This window comes from Periplaneta americana, chromosome 10, assembly GCF_040183065.1.
Source record: "Periplaneta americana isolate PAMFEO1 chromosome 10, P.americana_PAMFEO1_priV1, whole genome shotgun sequence".
Taxonomy (NCBI): Eukaryota; Metazoa; Arthropoda; class Insecta; order Blattodea; family Blattidae; genus Periplaneta; species Periplaneta americana.
Window position 1 is genome coordinate 40,845,233 of NC_091126.1, and position 21,057 is coordinate 40,866,289.

The 21,057-nt window shown below is 35.7% G+C and overlaps 1 protein-coding gene across 1 annotated transcript in view; it reads left to right on the forward strand.

The window, feature by feature from the left end:
- Positions 1 to 20,790, forward strand: part of LOC138707358 (cell adhesion molecule Dscam2-like) — a 1,214,496-nt gene extending 1,193,706 nt beyond the window's left edge. Inside the window, exons 30-31 of the mRNA XM_069836640.1 lie at positions 11,459 to 11,549; positions 19,866 to 20,790. Coding sequence (XP_069692741.1) covers positions 11,459 to 11,549; positions 19,866 to 20,040 — 266 coding nt within the window. The 3' untranslated portion in view covers positions 20,041 to 20,790. The remainder of the gene's footprint in view (positions 1 to 11,458; positions 11,550 to 19,865) is intronic.
- Positions 20,791 to 21,057: the final 267 nt, after the last annotated feature.

Consider the following 21,057-nt stretch of genomic DNA (forward strand, 5'->3'; position numbering starts at 1 on the left):
TGCCTTGTACCACAATGCTATGGCATGATATAGTAACTCCAAATAAAAAATAGTGGTAATTCTGTCATGCCAAGGAATCAGTTGGTGCAATAAGACAAAAAATATCCATATTCAAAAGTTTGTATAATGGATACAAAAAACAATAAAAGAAGAAGTTCAACAATAAAAAAAGTCAAGATAAGTAGTTCTGGAAATTTAGTACCAGTACTGAAAGATTAGAGCAACTGGTTAGGTCATGTAATTATTATAATTATATTGCTTAAAGAATTAAAAGTATATTCAGTTACCCAGTACATAGAACAATACAGACTGAACTGGAAAGAACATGTTGCCAGGATGCCCTCCAACTGCTTGCCAAAACTGATCTTACACTATACTCTAAGAGGCCGAAGAAACTTGGGAAGACCTAGAAAGAGCTGAATAGTGACCGTAACAAACCCCTAGGTCTAATACGTGAAATGGTTATGATGATGATGATGATGATGATGATGATGATGATGATGATTATAATTATATATCTTTCACATGATGTCCAGTTGAATTATAATATCAACCCTAAAAGCATTTTTTTTCTGATCTACTTGATGGTAAGCACGTTCTGTTATTTTAATCATTGACTACCTATATTTTCTTCCTTGAATTTCATTGCTTCTAATCTTCTACCCTGATTTGGGAACAAGCTTCATCTGTCTTGCTTTGAAGTGTGTGTTAATATTCTGTAATAAACACCTTTTAAGTTGCGTTGATTAATCTACATATGCTACTTCTTTGTTCACTCGTTAAAATATGAGGCAGCCACTGGCACAGCTTAGGCAGTAGCACTTTTTCCTGCTGAGCCCAGATGATTACATTGTTGGGTTTTTTCCGAGGTTTTCCCACTGCAACAGTAATGACAGATAAACATCGACACTAGATAAATGCGCAGTTGGTACAGTATCGTTAAATCCGATTAGAAAAAATATGGGTACATATCCTTTCGTAGAACTAGTCACTACCATCATCTTCAACTTTTTTCTTCTTCTTTTCTATTATTATCTTTTCTTATATTATTATCATTATTGCCACTATCATCAGTGTTATCATTCCGTCCCTAATTTTTTCTTCTTGTACTTCCCCTACTAATCCTTCCCCCCTTTTTGCTCATTTCTTTTCCATTCTCATGCTTGTATTTATCTTCATCACTGCATTTAAGTTTGCGAAACTATGTACCTGTTTTGTTGAATATTCAAGTTGAGATAAATGTATATTTGGATCAAGAGCATATTACAGATCTTAATTCTACTGGCAAGAAAATATCAGTGACTCTGGTAATATTCAGTAACAATATATAATTTTATATTTTCCATCAATTTCAGTTTAATCTGTTTTCTTTTAGTAACTACACTGAAGCACTCGTTATTTTTTTTTAATACACAGCTGACTTACATCACTGTGAGATTAATTTTGTGAGCTTAGCTTCAAAACTCATTAAAGTTCTTGCATATAATATAGGGTTATTCAAAAGTAAGTTACATTTTGAAATAGATATAACATTTAAAAAAATTAATTTATACACAAAATGGTAATATATTTGTATGTACCGAACAGTAGGATTTGTTCATTTATCATACTCATTTGTTTTTGTTAATTTGGTAACAGGTTTTGTTTATAATGTGTCAAAAGTAAATTTACTTCTTATTGAATTTTTAAATCACTATCATTGACTGTTTTTTAAAATGGTTTTGACTTTACCTCATATTTATACACCAGTTAAGCAATTGTTATGCAACACGTTTGATGATCGCATAATAAGCAGACATTTTCCTGACACCAGGCCAGTGTTTTTCCCCGATTGTCAGTCCAGCAGATTTTTGGCTGTGGGGTTATTTTAAGACCAATTTTTTTTTAACTAAGACTATGACCACCGACAAACTAAAATATGTAATTTCGCAACAAATTGAAGAAATTCCACCACATATATTAGTACTGGTATATGCTGTTCACAACGTAAAAGAAAGATTGTTGCTTGTTGAAGAACAAAATGGCGGACATATTCAACATTTAAACTGAATCCAATAAACTTCGTATCTTTATGAGTATAAGTGTGTTCTTGCTTTATGTATATCTTAAATCTTGGAAAGGTTATGTTGACGTCAAAATGTAACTTACTTTTGAATAACCTGGTATATTTCACGTACTGTACATACCTTGAACTCACATTTGTGTTCTCTAATAAGTTCCTCTTAAGTTTTCATATGGTGCACGATAAGCCCTGACATTTTGTTACTAAAGAAAAGTGGTTTGTAATGAAATTCTAAGAACATTACTCAGCCAGAAGTACCATACTGTGGTAGAAAAATTGTCAAGTAGAACAATATTATACCCTAGACATTCGTCTTGCATACAAAGTGGGCCTTTATAACTTGGTGACAGTTTCTGAAATGGAGTGTCGATCGCCGGACTCCTGGTCGTTTCGCTCTCCGACGTGTTGTCGAGGTGGGGAGGGGAAACGGGAGTGACGTGACAAGATGGCTGCAGCTGGTGGGTGGGGTGATGATAAGAAACTGTGGTGAAGTTTAAAGGAAAGGCTGTTTTTTTTTAAATAACATTTGTTTATTACAGAAATAAGCTAACAAAGAAAGTATAACTGTGGTTCCCTCCTAGTTCTATGGTAGGGGTAACGGGAGAGTCGTGATAGAAATTGTTTAGAAATTCGTCCTGAGGCTTCGATGCGAGGAGAGTTATGAGGGGTGATAGTAAAGTATGACTTGAATGAGAGGGAGGTAGGGGTAACGGGAATGCCTGGGGAAAATCGGCTTGCTCTCAGGTGTGTTGTGGGGGGGTAGGATAACGAGAGAGATGGAATGAGGTAGAAGGTTAGTTCTCTAGTTCGAAGGATCAACACAGCGTGCTGTGCGACTTACCGACTTCGAGAAAAAGCTCCTGGCATCGGAGGATCAACACAGCGTACTGTGCGACTTACCGACTTCAGGAGCGGGGAAGGGTGACCTCTATCATCGACGGATCAACAGAGCGCACTCGCGACTTACCGACTCTAGAGGGGGGGCTGAGGAGATGGTTGTGTTTAATCGAACAAGCCGGGATAAGAGCTGGGAGTCGAAGTCAGGATGGTGAGAGATAAGAGTGATCAGGGGAGAGAAGTGTGCGGGTTGGAGGTGGTGATGAGGCTTGTAGCGAGACTAGAATAAAATAAGTTTAGAATACGTAAGAAGTGAGGCTAGTGTAGGAAAGAATACAGGAGACAGGGGCGCAGCTTGGCTCCCTGTTCCCGGAGTGGTGGCCGTGTGCAGACACGTCCGAACAAAAGACAACCATAGCGTAGGCCTGGTTGGGAGACTGCTGTCAGTGACGGAGGTCGCGCTAGAGCTACCTCTTTGCCATCTGACGAACGAGTGGCCTGGCCTTGTGTCCAAGCCATATTTATACCCCTCGGAACAATGGTGGTTGAGGACGCCGTTGACGTCACAGTGCCTGGGTGTATCTATACTGCCAACGTGACTCGTCGACGCGCAATCTTTGCTTTCTCCCTCACAAGAGGGAAAAAAGCGAGCCAACCTGCTTTCTGAGAGAGAGAAAGCAGCGACTCTCATTTGCGCGGGTAGGTTTGAACCGTTTAAAGTAGGACGCACGGGCATCGAGAATTGATATACACAACAGGAGCTAATCTTGTAATAAAGAGCAACTCAGATTGTTCTGTGGTCCTGTCTGGCTTTTAAATTATTTTTGGTAAGAAACATTTCTTTTACGAGGCGCATCCAGAAAGTAAGTTTCCCGATTTTTTCCCCTTGAGAGTAAACGTAATTAGCCATGTCAATTGCGCATGCGTAACAGATCTATGACGTATCAATCATATGCCAGCCGGACAGGTCCCGCCTGGTGCCAGTAGCATGGCAGCAGTGGTCCGAAATGGAAGCTCTTATTCCTTTTCCCGCCGCCTGCTAGGTTCGGTCGGTGATAAAGTTCTTTAATGCACAAAGGATTGCGCCAATTGAAATTCATCGGCAGCTCTGTCAGGTCTATGGGCCGAACATCATGAGTAAGCAGATGGTGCATCACTGGTGTAGGCAGTTTTCCGAAGGTCGTCAAAGTGTCCATGATAAGAGCACAGTGGGCGATTGTCCCTCATCGATGATGATCGTGTTGAGCTGGTGCGGCAGTGCATCATGGAGAACTGTCGCTTCACGATTACGGAGCTGAGCAGCCATTTTCCACAGATATCGCGATCCTTGTTGCATGAGATTGTCACTAAGCACCTGCTGTTCAAAAAAGTGTGTGCCAGGTGAGTGCCAAAAAACCTGACACCCGAACATAAAATGCAACGTTTAGGAGTAGCACTGACATTTCTGCAATGGTATCACGATGACGGCGACGAGTTCCTCGATAGGATTGTCATGGGCGATGAGACTTGGATTTCGCACTTCACCCCGGAAACCAAGCAGCAGTCAATGCATTGGTGGCATAGTGGATCTCCGGTCAGGACGAAATTCAAACAGACGCTGTCGGTATGGAAAGTGATGTGCACGGTGTTCTGGGACAGGAAGGGCATTCTGCTCATTGACTTCCTTCCAAGAGGTGAAACAGTGAACGCTGACCGTTACTGTGAAACACTGCGAAAATTGCGACGTGCCATTCAAAACAAGAGGCGTGGAATGCTTATTGCAGGTGTTGTGCTCCTCCATGACAATGCTCGTCCACATACGGCTCGGCACACAGCAGCTGTTTTGACGGAATTTGGCTGGGAGTTGTTTCATCATCCACCCTACAGTCCTGATCTTGCTCCCAGCGATTTTCACGTTTTCTTGCACCTCAAGAAATTCCTGTCCTCCGGTGAGCGTTTTGGCAACGACGAAGAGCTGAAGACGTCTGTCACATGCTGGTTCCATTCTCAAGTGGCAGAGTTCTACGACAGAGGGATACAAAAGTTGGTCCCATGATACGACAAGTGTCTCAATTCTGATGGTGGCTATGTTGAAAAATAGCTGAAACATTGCTATACCTGTTGTCAATAAATGTTTTCCTGAAAGTGTTTGTTCTTTTTTTTTTAAATAGGGAAACTTACTTTCTGGATGAGCCTCGTACTTTCCCACCCTGCCCCTATATCTATTACATTTAGTTTCACATAAATTTTTGCAAAATCATTTAAAATTTTTGTGATTGTATGTATAAGCTATGTGGATTATAATTATTGTTTTAACTAATGCAAACGTTTTTGGAAACATACCATCTATACCCTTTCAGTTATAACATGACCATATGGGAGAAAGTAACCATAAAAAAGAGCTACAACTTATCTCGTGTTAGCTTTCAAATTCTTAAAATAAATACCCATTAGTTTTTAGGAAATTAATTATATTTTCATATGCATCATTTCAGTATGATTTAGCTGGTTGGTAAAGAATATGATCGAATTCCTTGCAACAAATCAGAAAGAAATTCCTGTACATAAACTGGAAGATAGACAAAACACTCAAAACCACATTCTCTGGGTATAAAACATGTATTTACCTGAAAATTTCGAAGTTGAAATTTTGCAACATCACAATTAATGAGAAGGTAAAATTATAGCTGCAATTTTATTTTATACAATACTAAACACTAACACTATTATATAAAATATTCTAGCCAAACACTAATGCAATCCATTATCTCCCCTTACAGGTACATAGTCGTACCCCAGCATGCGAAGAATATGTATTGGTATCTAGTTATTGTATTCTCAAAAAGTTTTCTTTTTGTGTGTGTAGAGTTCTTGCAAAAAGTTCCTACCAATTTCGTATCAAATTAATTATTGAAATGATATGCACCACAATTTTCCCAATTCACTAAGTGCCTTTATACACAACTTTTTATCTCATAAGATAGTCTCAATGAATTCACAAATTTGTTAGGCAACTCTTCTTTCTTAAAAGTGTTACTTCGGTTTCTGAACATAATTGGTTTTTCCTGCTATGCACGTATCAGTTAGAGACAATTTTAAACATCAGTACCTTTGGCTTAGAAATAAAAAAAATTATGGGGGCCTAAAAATTACTGAAAAATTTAATGACGCATAGATCCACAGTTTGATACGAAAATGAGCGATCTCATCAATATAGTGTATTGGTTGATTTACAGTGTCTCCAGTTAAGCTCATCCAGTCATCTTGGATGATGTAAAGTTCAGGGTTTACTGGTTCAAACTTGACAGAGAGCAATGGATTTTTAACCCTGGAGAAGGCACATATGCGTTGTAACGTGAGGAGATGTGTGCGGTCACTTCTTGCCACTTTTCTTCTGATCTTTCTGAGTTGAAATCCTGGCCTCGTATGTGTTCCACAAAATGAGTCAGATTTGTTCTAGGAAACCAAATTGACACTTTCGTATAATTACCTGCATTTTTCACACACAACTTGACTCCGTCTTTTGTCTGTTACCTTTACTTTTGTAAATTATCTCATATTCTCCATTGCTTTAATGTCCCACCAAAGTCCTTAAACTTCTATGTTACTTGCCAGTAAAATTGAAATTGTAATTTGTATCTGTGTGCAAATGTGAATTTTCTTCTTAAATTAATGGAGAGTTTATATAACATGTACGTTTATATCTTCATACACAGATGAACTTGGTTATAACAAATGTAGCTATTGCAACACTTCAGCTACAGTGACAGTCATTAAGAAATATGGTTTTTATCTCTACTAAACAAACTTGACCTATTATTTCTATAATGACAAATTTTTAGTAAGCAACTCGTTTATAGTGACATTTAGCAACAGTGTAAATTCTCTAAGAATTCATGTTTCACGTACATTAAACCGAGAATGCTGTGGAGAGTAATTCACAGGTAGATGGTAATGCCATTAGTGACATATACCGTTAATTGATTAACTAGCGGACTTACTCGTGTTAATTATCCTCAGAGCCTACTAGGCTCTGAGGATGGTGCATGAAGCACTGAAACAGCTGTAAGCTGCACAAATCTTACATAATTAACACGAGTAAGTCCGCTAGTTAATCAATTAATTATATTCATGTGTTAAAAGTAGTATACGCAAGATTCAAAATGGATTATCAAGACAAATACCGTTTTCAGTTACTGCGACAAAAGCATTTTACAGGCCAAGAACTGAAATTCTGAGACAAAAAGGTGGAGTGTGGGGTAGGTCAAATCTTTCTTGTTATGACAACACTCTTCAAAAATAATAGCTGGCCAAGTTATGTACCGTACTGTAATCTAGACATTCAGTTCAGAATGTAACTTGAGACATTCAGTTTGCAGACATTTGTTGCATACAGGACAGTCATCAAGGTGCAAAGAAGAACATTTCTAAGTGAAGAAGGTAAAATTAATGTTATAAAAATATATCGACAATGGCAGAAAGAAAGCTGATGTGTGCCGTGAATTTGGTGTGGTTAAAGGAGAAGTGAGATTGATTTACAAACGCAATATTTTGAAAAACTGAAGCACAAACAATTAGAGATTCCTTCAATTAACGTTCTTAATAATTGTGAGTAGACTACTGTATGTGTCTTAATTATTTTGCATTATGAAATTTATTACCTGTACTTGTTTCACTATTTTGTATAGCATAATAGTTTTTTTTTAATAATGGAAAAACACAAAAACAGCATAAAGTATATAAAAATGTTGTAACACTGTAGGACTATACAAAATTACAAATTAAATTAATTATAGTGATATACAATATATGGTATAATGTATATCTAATTTGAATTTTATTTACCTACTGTATTTATTCATTTCTTATGGACACTCAATAATTGTTCTGACATAATTGAGTATTATAGTTCTGAAAAATGTCTTATCCACTTTTGATATTTTTTCACAAATCAAGAAAAATATTTTTTCCATTTTTGACTCTCTAAGATAAATATTTCATAGTATATAAGTCAGGAATAGAAGCTCATTAGGTTACTTTGTTCAGTAACCTTCTTATTTAAATGTTAAAAATGGAGAAGACAACTTTTGGAACTATGCCTTGGAGAAGGCAAGTTTTGGAAACAACGTAATTGGATAAAGCATGATTTGAAAAAACACAAAAATCTTCAATGCAAATTAAATTTTGTATTACAAGACTTCAAATCAAAAGTTACACATTGTTAATGTTAAGGTCAATGATTAGTAAAAAAACTGACAGCTTACTAAAAAAATTAAAAATACTCTCATAATGAAAAAGTTTCCAAATGTTCTAAAACACAATGAACTGATTCAAAGTCTGGTTCACCACAACAGTCAACATCTGATTCAACATTCTAGGCTTCATCAGCACGATTTGCATTCAAGAGGTTCATGTAGAAAGATAATCCGGCCTGATTTTTCCATCCATTGCCGAAATGTTTTGTTAGAAGGTTGTTAACATAATTTAATTTTGCTTCTTTAGTGATGTTCCCTTTACATATAACTTGAGGCTCAATAGAAAAATGCTGTGTCCCTTTTTGACTACACTTTTATGGAGTATGGAGTAGGCAATTTATGGAACACACTTTTGGAGAATAAGACACTTTTGGAATATCAACCATATTTTTCCTATTAAATTGAGCTGGAGAAGAACTTTTTGGAACATCATTTTGTGACAGTATATTGTGTATTGATCATAGAGTGCGGTAGTGCACTTATCTGAATTTTCGATTTTTCGGGATAAGACATATTTTGGAACTATAGGAATCAATTTCTTTAATCTTTTCAATGACGCTAAAACAGAGTTCAACTGTACATACCAAAACATAATTTAAATCGATTTAAAAAACCTGCTCTTAAAATTAAAAAAAATTATGATCACATGATCATAATGTACAATGACGAGGAATTTTGTTACTGGTCTGTTTTTATAATCTGGTGATAATTTCTGAACTATATACTGAACAAAACCCATCCTGTGAAGTGTCAAGAGTTTGAACCAGCTCTCTGTCGTGACAACCCGATGTTTTAGCTGTCTGGCTAACAGCAAAATTGCTCGAATAACAATAATAGTACTCTTTTTTTATATTTTTGCCTCTTCTTAGAAATGGGAATAAGGAGAGTTTGGAGAAATTTAAGTCGAAAATATTAAAATTATATCTTGACACTGCTATGTCTGCATTTGGTAAATAATATCTGAAAAATAAAATGATCAATTACAATATATTACTTTAATATTAATCAGAATTTAAGTAAAAGTACAGATATTCCTTGACGTGCGATAGGCTAACATTTTGATGAATGTGTTATAAGTCAGAATGCTATGTACAATGGATGTAAAGTTTTACAAATTCAATACTGTACCCATTATTATTATTATTCACACTACAGGCGGTGCAATCAGATTGTAATATTGTTCTATTCAATGAATGATTCAATTAATTAATCGATTAAAGTAAATGGGAGGGAGGAACCACACTCCATTATTGTCTCCGATTCCTTGAAGAAATTTAGAAGGGAAAAAACCAAAAGATGAATGTAACTATCACAAAAGTGCAATTTTTGTTTGTTGTGCTGGTTAGCACTTTCTGTCTTACTATTGCAATATGACCCTCGTGAGTTGCAACTCGGAAGTGCTTGTGAAAGCTCTATGAAGTCTTTGTCTTAAGAAGGAATGGATGGTTGTAAGTCGAGGACTATCTATATATTAAGAAATTTCGATTAAAACAAAATTCTATGAAAACAATACTCAAGTTTAGTTCAGATATATGGGTCTTAAGAATTATAAAGAAGTACGATTTAACTTACAACAAATTAGAAGGTTTAGGTGCTACAACAGATATTCAATTCTAAATCAAAATACAAAGTAACAGGTTTGCCAACACAATTGATTACAATGGACCTTGGGCTTTATTTTTTCTCTCTGCTTTATGCAAATCTTATTTTATAACATGCACTCAAAATATCAATTTCTTTCTATAGAGTCCACACCTGTGGAGTAACAGTCAGCGCATCTGGCCGCAAAACCAGGTGACCCGGGTTTGAATCCCCGTCGGGACAAGTTACATGGTTGAGGTTTTTTCCGGGATTTTCTCTCAACCCAATACGAGCAAATGCTGGGTAACTTTCGGTGCTGGATCCCCCGACTCATTTCACCAGCATTATCACCTTCATTTCATTCAGACGCTAAATAACCTTAGATCTTTTTTTTTTTTAGTAGATTATTTTACGACGCTTTATCAACATCTTAGGTTATTTAGCGTCTGAATGAGATGGTGATAATGACGGTGAAATGAGTCCGGGGTCTAGCACCGAAAGTTACCCAGCATTTGCTCATATTGGGTTGAGGGAAAACCCCGGAAAAAACCTCAACCAGGTAACTTGCCCCGACCGGGAATCGAACCCGGGCCACCTGGTTTCGCGGCCAGATGCGCTGACCATTACTCCACAGATGTGGACTCCTTAGATCTTGATACAGCATCGTAAAATAACCCAATAAAATAAAAATCTTTGTATAGAAAATATCAGCAAATGGTTAAGATACACATGTTATTTTAATCCCAGTCACTGTAGCCTAACATGTAAGAAATATGGAGTGAATCAGAAGGACATCTTAGTAAGTTAGAACTCGTTTATTTTTTTAAATATCTATTTGTTTCTTCCCTGTTCCTTTAATAACTTATTCTTTTAATATGATCTCTGCTTCGGTTAGTCTATCATTTGCTTCACAAATGCTCATAATGCAGTACTGTATTTGAGTATCTTATCGCTCTGACCATTAGGGGAGAGTCGGGTAGTATCGGATATTGGGTAATATCGGACAGTGAGTTTCTTTCATCTACCACACGATGATAGTACCTGATTGACATGGTTACGTTTCTGTGATGTCGCATAGAGAAACGTAACCATGTCATTCAGGTACTACCATATGATGGTAGATGAAAGAAACAGACTGTCCGATATTACCCGATGTCCGATACTACCCGACTCTCCCCTACACGAGCTGATCCTATTAAGATAAGTTTTGTTATGTCTTAAGAATATTAACAAACCTTGCACCTCGTTACTTCGTCTTAAAAAGAATTCTTGTTTTTCTTCTCCTTGCACTAGCTTAATGTACCACGAAACCAATATTTTCAATTCATGATTCTTAATAATAAGAATATTACTTCGATATTGGTCTGTGGATGCTAAGAGTGTCATGTTAGGAACACTCTGTGAATATGTGGGATTGCTGAACTTTAGAAGCGATATACTTAGTAGAATCACAGTGTGGGCTTAAGTGGAAAACACTTTTAAAGAGGAAACTGATGAAAGATGTCAGTGAAATTAATGTAATAAAGATTCAGGTGGTGGAGAGAGGTGTGGAAACCAGAAAAGTGGTTATCACACTATTTCTGGGTCCCAATACTGTTTAACAGACCAGGTCATTACTAGTCAAAAAGAGATGATATTGAGTTAATTTTTAAAGCGTTCTTAATGTTAATCAATATTACATTGACAACGGGTACATGACACGTGAGGAGAAGTTCTCTACTAAATAATTTCCTTTAATTTTCAGATTTCCTTTACCACACACAAGAATCAAGTACGTCAACAGAGCCATCACCAACTTCTGAACATAGAACATATCCCTGTAATAACAAACACAGGTGAGGTCAGATTTTTAAAACGTCATATTGTGCAAATGTAAGTTAATTGAACTCCCACTGAAATGATGTGTCGTGTGAATGTCATGCAGAATTTCATACTTTTCTGCAAATTGCGTTCAATATACAGCATTAGAAGTTCAAAGTACAGTTTTCTTCTTCAGGCTCACTCCCAAGCCTAAGCAACTGCACTGAACATTCGGGTGATGATTAACCTGAAATGGGGCTTTTGTCGAAAATTATTTGATGAAAACTTAATTTTTGTGTGTTTTTATGCGAATATTTAAAAAATATGTATTTATATTAAAAAATTTAAAATATGTGCTTTTATGTGAAATAAAATTTAAAATATATGCTCAGGTGACCTTGTCCGATACTTAAAACACAATTACGAGTTTATATTACAGTGCAAATAAAATATTTATTTAATTATCTAAGAATCCTAGCCCTAGTTATTACCATGGTCATGATCATTATCATATTGAATAAACTATGGCTCCATAACTGCGACCAACACATCATGATCAATATCACCACCTTGATGAAGAAGAATTTCTTCTTCTTCTTCTTCTTCTTCTTCTTCTTCGTCACCACAACCATTACCACCTACATGCTCATCATCATTGCAACTTTCACCACTATAACCATCACCACCACTTTTATTATCAACATCATACTTGCCACCTTCGGTAACAGTGATACAGTGACCGTCATGATGATGATGATGATCATCATCCTTATCATATTCATATACAGTAGAATCTCAATTATCCGTCTCTCAATTAATTGATCATTTGATTATCTAATGGATTTTCTACTTTTTCCTCCGCCCTGATTTGTCACAAAAACCACAGCTGATCTCTTGCTATAGACTTTTTATTTAGTGTCTAGTAATAGATGGTGTGCAAGGCTACTATGCAATGGTAAACACAAGATTAGCCGTGCCTGGGACAGGGGACCCGGTATGTCCTATCTTAGCTATATTAAAACCATAATTTGTGATGAAGCTTTTCTCAGAAACTGCTGGGAGTAGGAACTTGATTTTTTTACACGGTATTGTTACATACACTGACTTGAATTTAATACGGTCTTTTGAAGGAAACGTACATAGTACATTATATATATTTTTTTTTTGTTCCTGTCCAAAAATTAACTACATTTTTCAATATATATCAGTACATGACTACTTTCATAATTTAGTTCCTTGGAAACCTCTTGTTAAATTAAGGCAAGGCTTGTGGAAACATGCTCTGAAAATTTGAAAATCCTCTGTATAGTAGAAGCTGAGAAAAGCTCCATTTTGTAAGAAAAAAAAAACAAAATTATAGGAATGGAGCCAGATAAACAGGAGACACGTCCAGTTTTAATGGTGTTGTCCTTTAAACCGAAAAAAAAATCATACAGTAAAACCCCGATAAGATGCTGTTCAAGGGACCGGGTGTAAACCGCGTATTAACTGAGACTGCGTATTAAGCGGATATACAGTATCTATTAGCATTTTTCTTTATTGAAATACATGATTCATGAAAGGTAATAAAGTATTACTCCATTATGTAATTACTGTACTGTACGTCAAAGACATTTACAATATATACTGTACTTAATTCTTTCGGAAAAAAAGCCATTTATAGTTCTTTGCCGTGTGCGTGTTCTCGAAGTCCTCATGTTTACCACACTTCAGTTTCTGCGATTACATCCTCCTGACATCGCTGCTGCAGTGATTGAGTCGCGATTTTTTATTATCGTTCTTAATGTCGATGATGGGATTCCTAATGAATCAGAGAGTTGTTTCTGAGTATGAGTACTATTCTCATCGTAAGATTTCCAATTTTTCCGACACAGAAAGCGCTTTTTAACACTCATTGTCATTGTAATCACATTCACAGACACTTCAGTACACTAAAGGACAACAAACTGACTAGCAAAAATTTCCAGAATTTTATTACTGCCGAGTGAGGAATGTTGTTTGAGAGAGAGGGTTAGCAAGAGGGTGAGGTATTGTAACTGTATGTAGGCTTTAAGCGCGCAGGTAAAGAGTCGAATAAGAGAGCGTAACACGAGGGTGGGGTATACTAAGGTATGAAGTATGAAGGTTTAAATGTGCAGGTAAATGGTCGAATACCAATACTTTTCAGGTTAATGGCACCAGTGAGTTCAGTCACCAAGATGTTTTATTCCTGTTAACGTACTTTGCTGAAAATTACATCGAAAATATTCCACAAAAGTAGCGTATTATATGGGACTTGAGCGCAACAAACGGGGTATTTTATAAAGGTGTTATATATGAAATGTGCAGGGACCGGACCAAAAAAGCGTATTACAGGGGATAGCATAATAAGCGGGTGCGTCTTATCGAGGTTTTACTGTACTTAGGAATCAGATACAAACTTAAATCATGGCTCATCTGAAAGGTAAAGCTTCATAGATCAATAAAACACGAAAAAATGAAAAATTCAAGATTTTTTGGCTTACTGGGTCCCCTTAAAAATCGAAATGTGTACAACTACCCCTTCCTTTAGCACTCTGTTACCATTCGCAGCAGTTCACACCTGTACTCAGCCCTCACATAACCTTGACACTGAGGAACTTCCAGACAAGTTTGAAGGGTTTGAAAGCAATGAAAACAGTATAAGAATATTAGAAGATATGGAAACTTTAGTGCAGTAAATTGAAGACCTAACATTTTAAATGTGCTAAGTACCAATTTCTCAAATTTCGTTTTATTCAATCTAAGGGAGGAACATCCATATGGTCGCCCTCGGTAGCGTAGTTGGTATAGCGCTGGTCTTCTATGCTCCAGGTTGTGGATTCGATCCCGGCCGAGGTCGATGGCATTTAAGTGTGTTTAAATGCGGCAGGCTTATGTCAGTAGATTTACTAGCATGTAAAAGAAGTCCTTTGGGACAAAATTCCAGCACACCGGCGAAGTTGATATAACCTCTGCAGTTGCGAACATCATTAAATAAACCATAATTTAATTTTAATTTTAACATCCATATGAGAATATCATATTAAATTGTCTTTGTCATGGCTCAACTGTAAGTGACTCATTCGTGCTCCACCAGACAGTGTTGTAGGTATCTCAACATGCATTGCGCAGTGTTTTTCATCAATATCTCAGAATAGTACATTATGCAACTAGCCTATAATGGTAGTAATTAAGACGCGAGTATGTTTATGGAACAAGCGCAAGCTAGTTTCATAATTTTCATATGAGTATCTTAATTACCATTATAGGCAAGTTTCATAGACTTTTTATGCTCGACCATATTTCTAACTTGAAATTATTCATAAGTATTCATGTTATTCTTATCTGACTGGGGAGCGGAACTGACCTTGTGCAATATCTCGTAAATTGTGAGATGTACGCAGACGTGAAAGTATTGATTTTTTCCGAGAAACAAATGTCAATATAATCTAGAGAGTAAAATAAACATTAATCTTGGTATAACCTTGAAATTGATTTAGATATTGAAAAACGAGATGACAAATTGAATTTATTTGAATATTATTTACAATTAACGCTAATTATTATAGTAACAGAACATAACTTTCTGCAACAGTATTGGATTTCCAGCCTCCGTGACGTTTCGCTAGTTGTCTTTCGATTGCATATCCGAGAATAATCGATACTTGCGCTTTCATATTGCTACAATGGTGTTTTCTGATTGGTGGAACACCTGAACTTTAACGAATAGGTGTACTTTAATGAGGTCCATTAAAGGGCTGCTACCTTTTGTATAATTACTACGTTTCGGGATGGTTGAGCATAAAGTTGTTTTTGGCACTAGCACATTTAGAATGTTAGGTCCTCAATTGACTAATTCTTTGATGTGAATGAAGAAAACATTAAACAGTAGCTGGGATATATACTTGTGTCTCCCTGGGCATGAAATAAATAGTGAATGTGACATTATTGCTGACCCTCCGTGAGACTATGAGTGTGAGTGACAATGGCGATAGTTGAGAGGAAGAAGAGATACAGTAAAACCCCGATTATCCGTCACCTTATTAACCGATTGCTGGATTATCCGACTATCTTTCTCTTGCTTTTTTTTTTTTTTTTTTTGCTACAGACAAACATATAGTCTGTCTTCTTCATATGTATGAAGTACTACTATACATTATATTAGTACCAGTACGTATTTTTTCTAGAGTATGTTATTACAAACCTTGACACTTACACAGTATGATCTGCTGTTAGAGTCGCCATACTGTAGAATTTCTATATAAAATATATTCCATGAGTATCAAAAGAAAACGTGTTGTGGTAAGTACCGAAAAAACGGAAATAATTGAGTGGTTCGGGGAAAGAGGAACTGTGGCTCATCTCGCATCAGAGTACGAGATTGGTGTTACAACTGTGCGCGATTTAATAAAAATCAACAATGAAGTGTATAAAGTATGTAAATCTACAACATAAGTCCTGTATTATTCTTATGTTTCCCCTGACAGCCATTACAAGGAATTTCCTTGCCCCTTAAAAACCCGTCGTTGACAACCAGACTTGAATGATGAACTTTTGATTCACTATCTAGCGTGTTAAACACAAGAACACGGAGGAAATTAAGAAATGCAAGTATTATTCACTTAATTTACGAAAAAATTTTATGGTACGGATTATCCGATTTTTTCGCTTAACCGTTCAGTCCACCCCCTTCATTACCACGGATAATAGAGGTTCTACTGTAGTGCCTTATTCGCGTGTTCCAGTACAAACTGCACTTTAATGAACTGAGACGCTCATGAGGTTTTGGAGCAAGAAGATGACACTTCATTCCCGGGCATAGTTTTACTTTGGACAATTAGAATGGAGATCAGAAATAAATTTCTGGTAGTTCAGAAAAAAGTGACAGACTCCTTTAAAATGAAGTAGAAATAATGTAAGAACAAGCAGAACAGATTATCCATTATATTCGATTAACCGATCCTCCCTTCCCATTCATTATGACAGGCAATCGAGGTTCTATTGTACATTACGTTCATATGAAGTTGGACAATAAAATAAAGAAACTGGTTTTTTCCCACCTGATGAGGCAACCCTGCAGCCTCCTACCAGAGATATGTTTGACCTTGTTTCTTCCTCCACCCGAATTCCAACTGGCACCTCCCTGCAAGCCGTAAGTATGGAGTAGAGTAACTGCTTGATTAGTGAAGTTGTGTGGTTGCTCTTTGTCAGTACAATGAAATCGCATAATATTGCGCTTGTGTGAAACTCGGTGAAAATGTCACGACAATGAATGAAAACCTTCATGAAGCTTTTGGAAATGAAGTGATATTAAGAGCACAAGATTTCCGATGGCATAAAATGTTTGCCAACATTTACAGAATCAACATTGAAGATGAACACCAAAAACTGCACGGACAGATGACAACATTGCCAGGATACGTGAAGTTGTACGAAGTGGTAGGCGATTAGCAGCCAGAATGATAGCACAAGAATTGAACACGAATTGGGAAACTGTTCGCTTCATTCAGACTGAAGGCCTGGGCATGAAAAAAAATTGTGCAAAAAATCTTTCCAAAAAGTCTCACCAGGCAACAGCGAGATAAATGAAGAAATGTGGCTGCTCATCTGTCTCAACACTGCAGCAGCCTCCATATTCACTGGCCTTGCTCCATGCGACTTCTTCTTATTTCTTATTGTGAAAGAAGGCCATTTTCTAACAACAGAAGACGTCCAAAAGGCCATAACCAAGACATTAAACAGTTAAAATATTAAAAATAATGGAGATAATTATTACAGTTGTCTGAACACTATTTATTGATAAAATAAATAAAATAAATAAAATTGGTTAGAAACCATACATGTTTCGGGGGCTGTGCTTTCCCATCATCAGTGGTTGTACCACGACTGCAACAAGAGAATGGAATGTATAAAGATCTTGAATATACTACAAAATTATAAAATTTATAAAATACAAAGTCTAATACAACATCATTAAAAAGTAAAATGATCCAATGTATTGAATTGAAATTTCATTATAAACTTAATTAAAAAAGAATTTGAAACTTCTTTTTAAAAAATTTTAACATCACTTTTTAACTTCACTGATGTTAATTTTTAATTTCAGATATTTTGGAATGAATAACATTCACATCTTGTCATTCATATTCTATAATATTTTGATATTTTAACATTATTCTTGGGTCACCATCAGTATTACTTAAGATTTATAGATTGTATTATCAGAATTTGTATTATATATATTCTTTCTATAAGATATTATTTAAAAATATTAAATAACTATTATTCAAATTCTTTTTTAATTAAGTTTATAATGAAATTTCAATTCAATACGTTGGATCATTTTACTTTTTAACGATGTTGTCTTAGACTTTGTATTTTATAAATTTTATAATTTTGTAGTATATTCAAGATCTTTATACATTCCATTCTCTTGTTGCAGTCGTGGTACAACCACTGATGATGGGGAAGCACAGCCTCCGAAACATGTATGGTTTCTAACCAATTTTATTTATTTTATTTATTTTATCAATAAATAGTGTTCAGACAACTGTAATAATTATCTCCATTATTTTTAATATTTACTTATGAACACTGTTGTATTTTGACCTTCTAAGTATTTAAACATTAAACAGTGTCTCAAAAGATGAGTTTCACAGCTTCTACCAGCAGTGGCAGCACCTTTGGAATAAGTGTGTGCAGTCTCAAGGGTACTATGAAGGTGATCACATTGTAGTTGGTTAAAAATGTAAGTAAAAGTGTTTTTTTTTTTAACCTGTCTCATTACTTTATTGTCCGACCTCGTATGTATAGGCCTACACAAATCACACATGTTCAGTTCAGTATTCTATTTCAAAGTTATTTGCAGCTTTTATTAAATCGCAACTATTTATTAATTCATGTGAAGAATTTGCTGTACCTCGTCTCTGTATTAATGATTCCCAAATGAAAGTTTTTGTCATTGAAGTAAAAATATATTTCGGAATATGTATGATAAGAACTTTCTTGTGTTAAATTTTAACGTACCAGTACCTTGTTAACATGTTTCGACCTATTTTCGGTCAGCTTCGGAACTGGCCGTTGTTGGTCTTGGCGCCTCTTGTTTCCTGTTTGGGTGCATTCGTAGTGTAGAGTCAAAGAGTGTATGTGTTTTGAAATTGAGTTGTGTGTTGAGAATATCGTTGGGGTGTGTTTTCGTGTGTCTGTATATTTCATATTGTTCTAGTGTGTTGAGTTTCTGGCTTTTTGGTTGGATGTGCAGTATTTCCATGTCCGTGTTGATGTCTCTGTAGGTGTAGTTGGCATTTGTGATGTGTTCTGCATATGTGGAGGTGTTTTGTAATTTTGTTATGGCTGTGATGTGTTCTTTGTAACGTGTTTGAAATGATCCGCCTGTCTGTCCTATGTAGAAGTTGTTGCAGGTGTTACATTTGAGTTTGTATATGCCTGTGTGGTTGTATTTGTTTGTTTCTGTTGTTTGTGTGTTGAGATGTTTTTGTACCGGTAGAGTGTCATTTGTTCTGTATGCGATGTTGTAATTTAATTTCTTGAATGAGATTGGAATTTTATGTGTGTTTTTGTTTTCGTATGTTAGTGTGATGTATTTCTTGTGTTCTTGTGTTTGTGTTGTATTCTTCTGTTTTTTGTGGTTAACACAAGAACACAAAAAATACATCACACTAACATACGAAAACAAAAACACACATAAAATTCCAACCTCATTCAAGAAATTAAACTACAACATCGCATACAGAACAAATAACACTCTACAAAAACATCTCAACACACAAACAACAGAAACAAACAAATACAACCACACAGGCATATACAAACTCAAATGTAACACCTGCAAAAACTTCTGCATAGGACAGACAGGCAGATCATTTCAAACACGTTACAAAGAACACATCACAACCATAACAAAATTACAAAAGACCTACACATATGCAGAACACATCACAAATGCCAACCACACCTACAGAGACATCAACACAGACATGGGAATACTGCTCATCCAACCAAAAAGCCAGAAACTCAACATACTAGAACAATATGAAATATACAGACACATGAAAACACACCCCGACGATATTCTCAACACATAACTCAATTTCAAAATTCATACTCTCTTTGACTCTACACTACGAACGCACCCACACAGGAAAGAAGAGGCGCCAAGACCAACAACGACCAGTTCCGAAGATGACCGAAAATAGGTCGAAACGTGTTAACAAGGTACGTTAAAATTTAACACAAGAAAGTTCTTATCACACATATTCCGAAGTGATACAGTGTTAAAAGTTGTGCAATCAAGATGTATAAAAATATATATATTTTTTTTCATATTGCAGAAGATGTACATCAGGCACACTTGAAACAGAGTCAGAAGCGCTGGTACTGCCACCAAGTGGATTCGGCGACGTCCACACACACGAGCTGAGTGAAGCTGAATGTGACATTGATATGGACATCAACCTAGCTCGAAAAATCCGTCTTCACAGTCACGATTTTACTATTGCCGTGTGAGAAAATATAACATCGATACAGTGCTGAACTCCAGCACCAAGAATCCGAGCAGAAACAAGAATTCTACTTTTCACTAACTGTCAAGAATGCTCATAAGATAACACTGCGCCATGTTACCTGGTGGTTTTAAAACCATAGCAAGAAATATATTTTTGGATGTGTCGTGGCGTTAAATTACGTCCTGTGAAACACTGAAATTTACTTTTAATGTCTTTGAAATATTACATTCTTTGCGTAATAATTATTCTCTGTGAGGCACATATCTAAAAATCTTACATTTTATTTGCTTCTGATTTCAAACTTAAATTTTGGAAAGAAGTCCCTGCAACTTACATTACATTGGATCCTTTTTGTGTTACCATTTATAGTTTTAATTATTATGTAATTTACAATAAATCCTTGAGTTAGGATCACGTAAGTTTTGTACAAATGTTCTTATATAAAACCATTCCATTGAACCCGGCAATATAGTGCAGCTTGATGTAAGGTCAATGTCAAACTAAGACAGCACTTTATAATGAACAGAACCCATATTGCCTAAGAACTCAACCAAAATTATCAGCATTTGCTAGAAAGAAATATAACTTCATAGTTTGATGAAGTTTGTTACTATTTGTTTTAATAAAGGAAGCATTGCTGTTGTTTCACATTGTCTTCATTATATCATACCATCACTCAATTAAGAACGAAATAAGTTCTGTGATGGAATACGGCCTAAGGTTTGTTGAGTTGAGTGGACTTAACACATTTACTTACTTTCATACAACTGAATTCATTATAATAGAATATATATATATATATATATATATATATATATATATATATATATATATATATATATATATATATATATATTAATCTTCTTTTTCTTGATCTATTGTCTTCAGTCTCATTAACCCATTAATGTTCAAGGATAAAAAAGTTTAGGGAAATCTGCAAGTTCATCATATATTCTTCATTTCCTGTCCTGTTTCCTTGGAAATAATTAATATATCAAATATGAGATGTCTACAATGC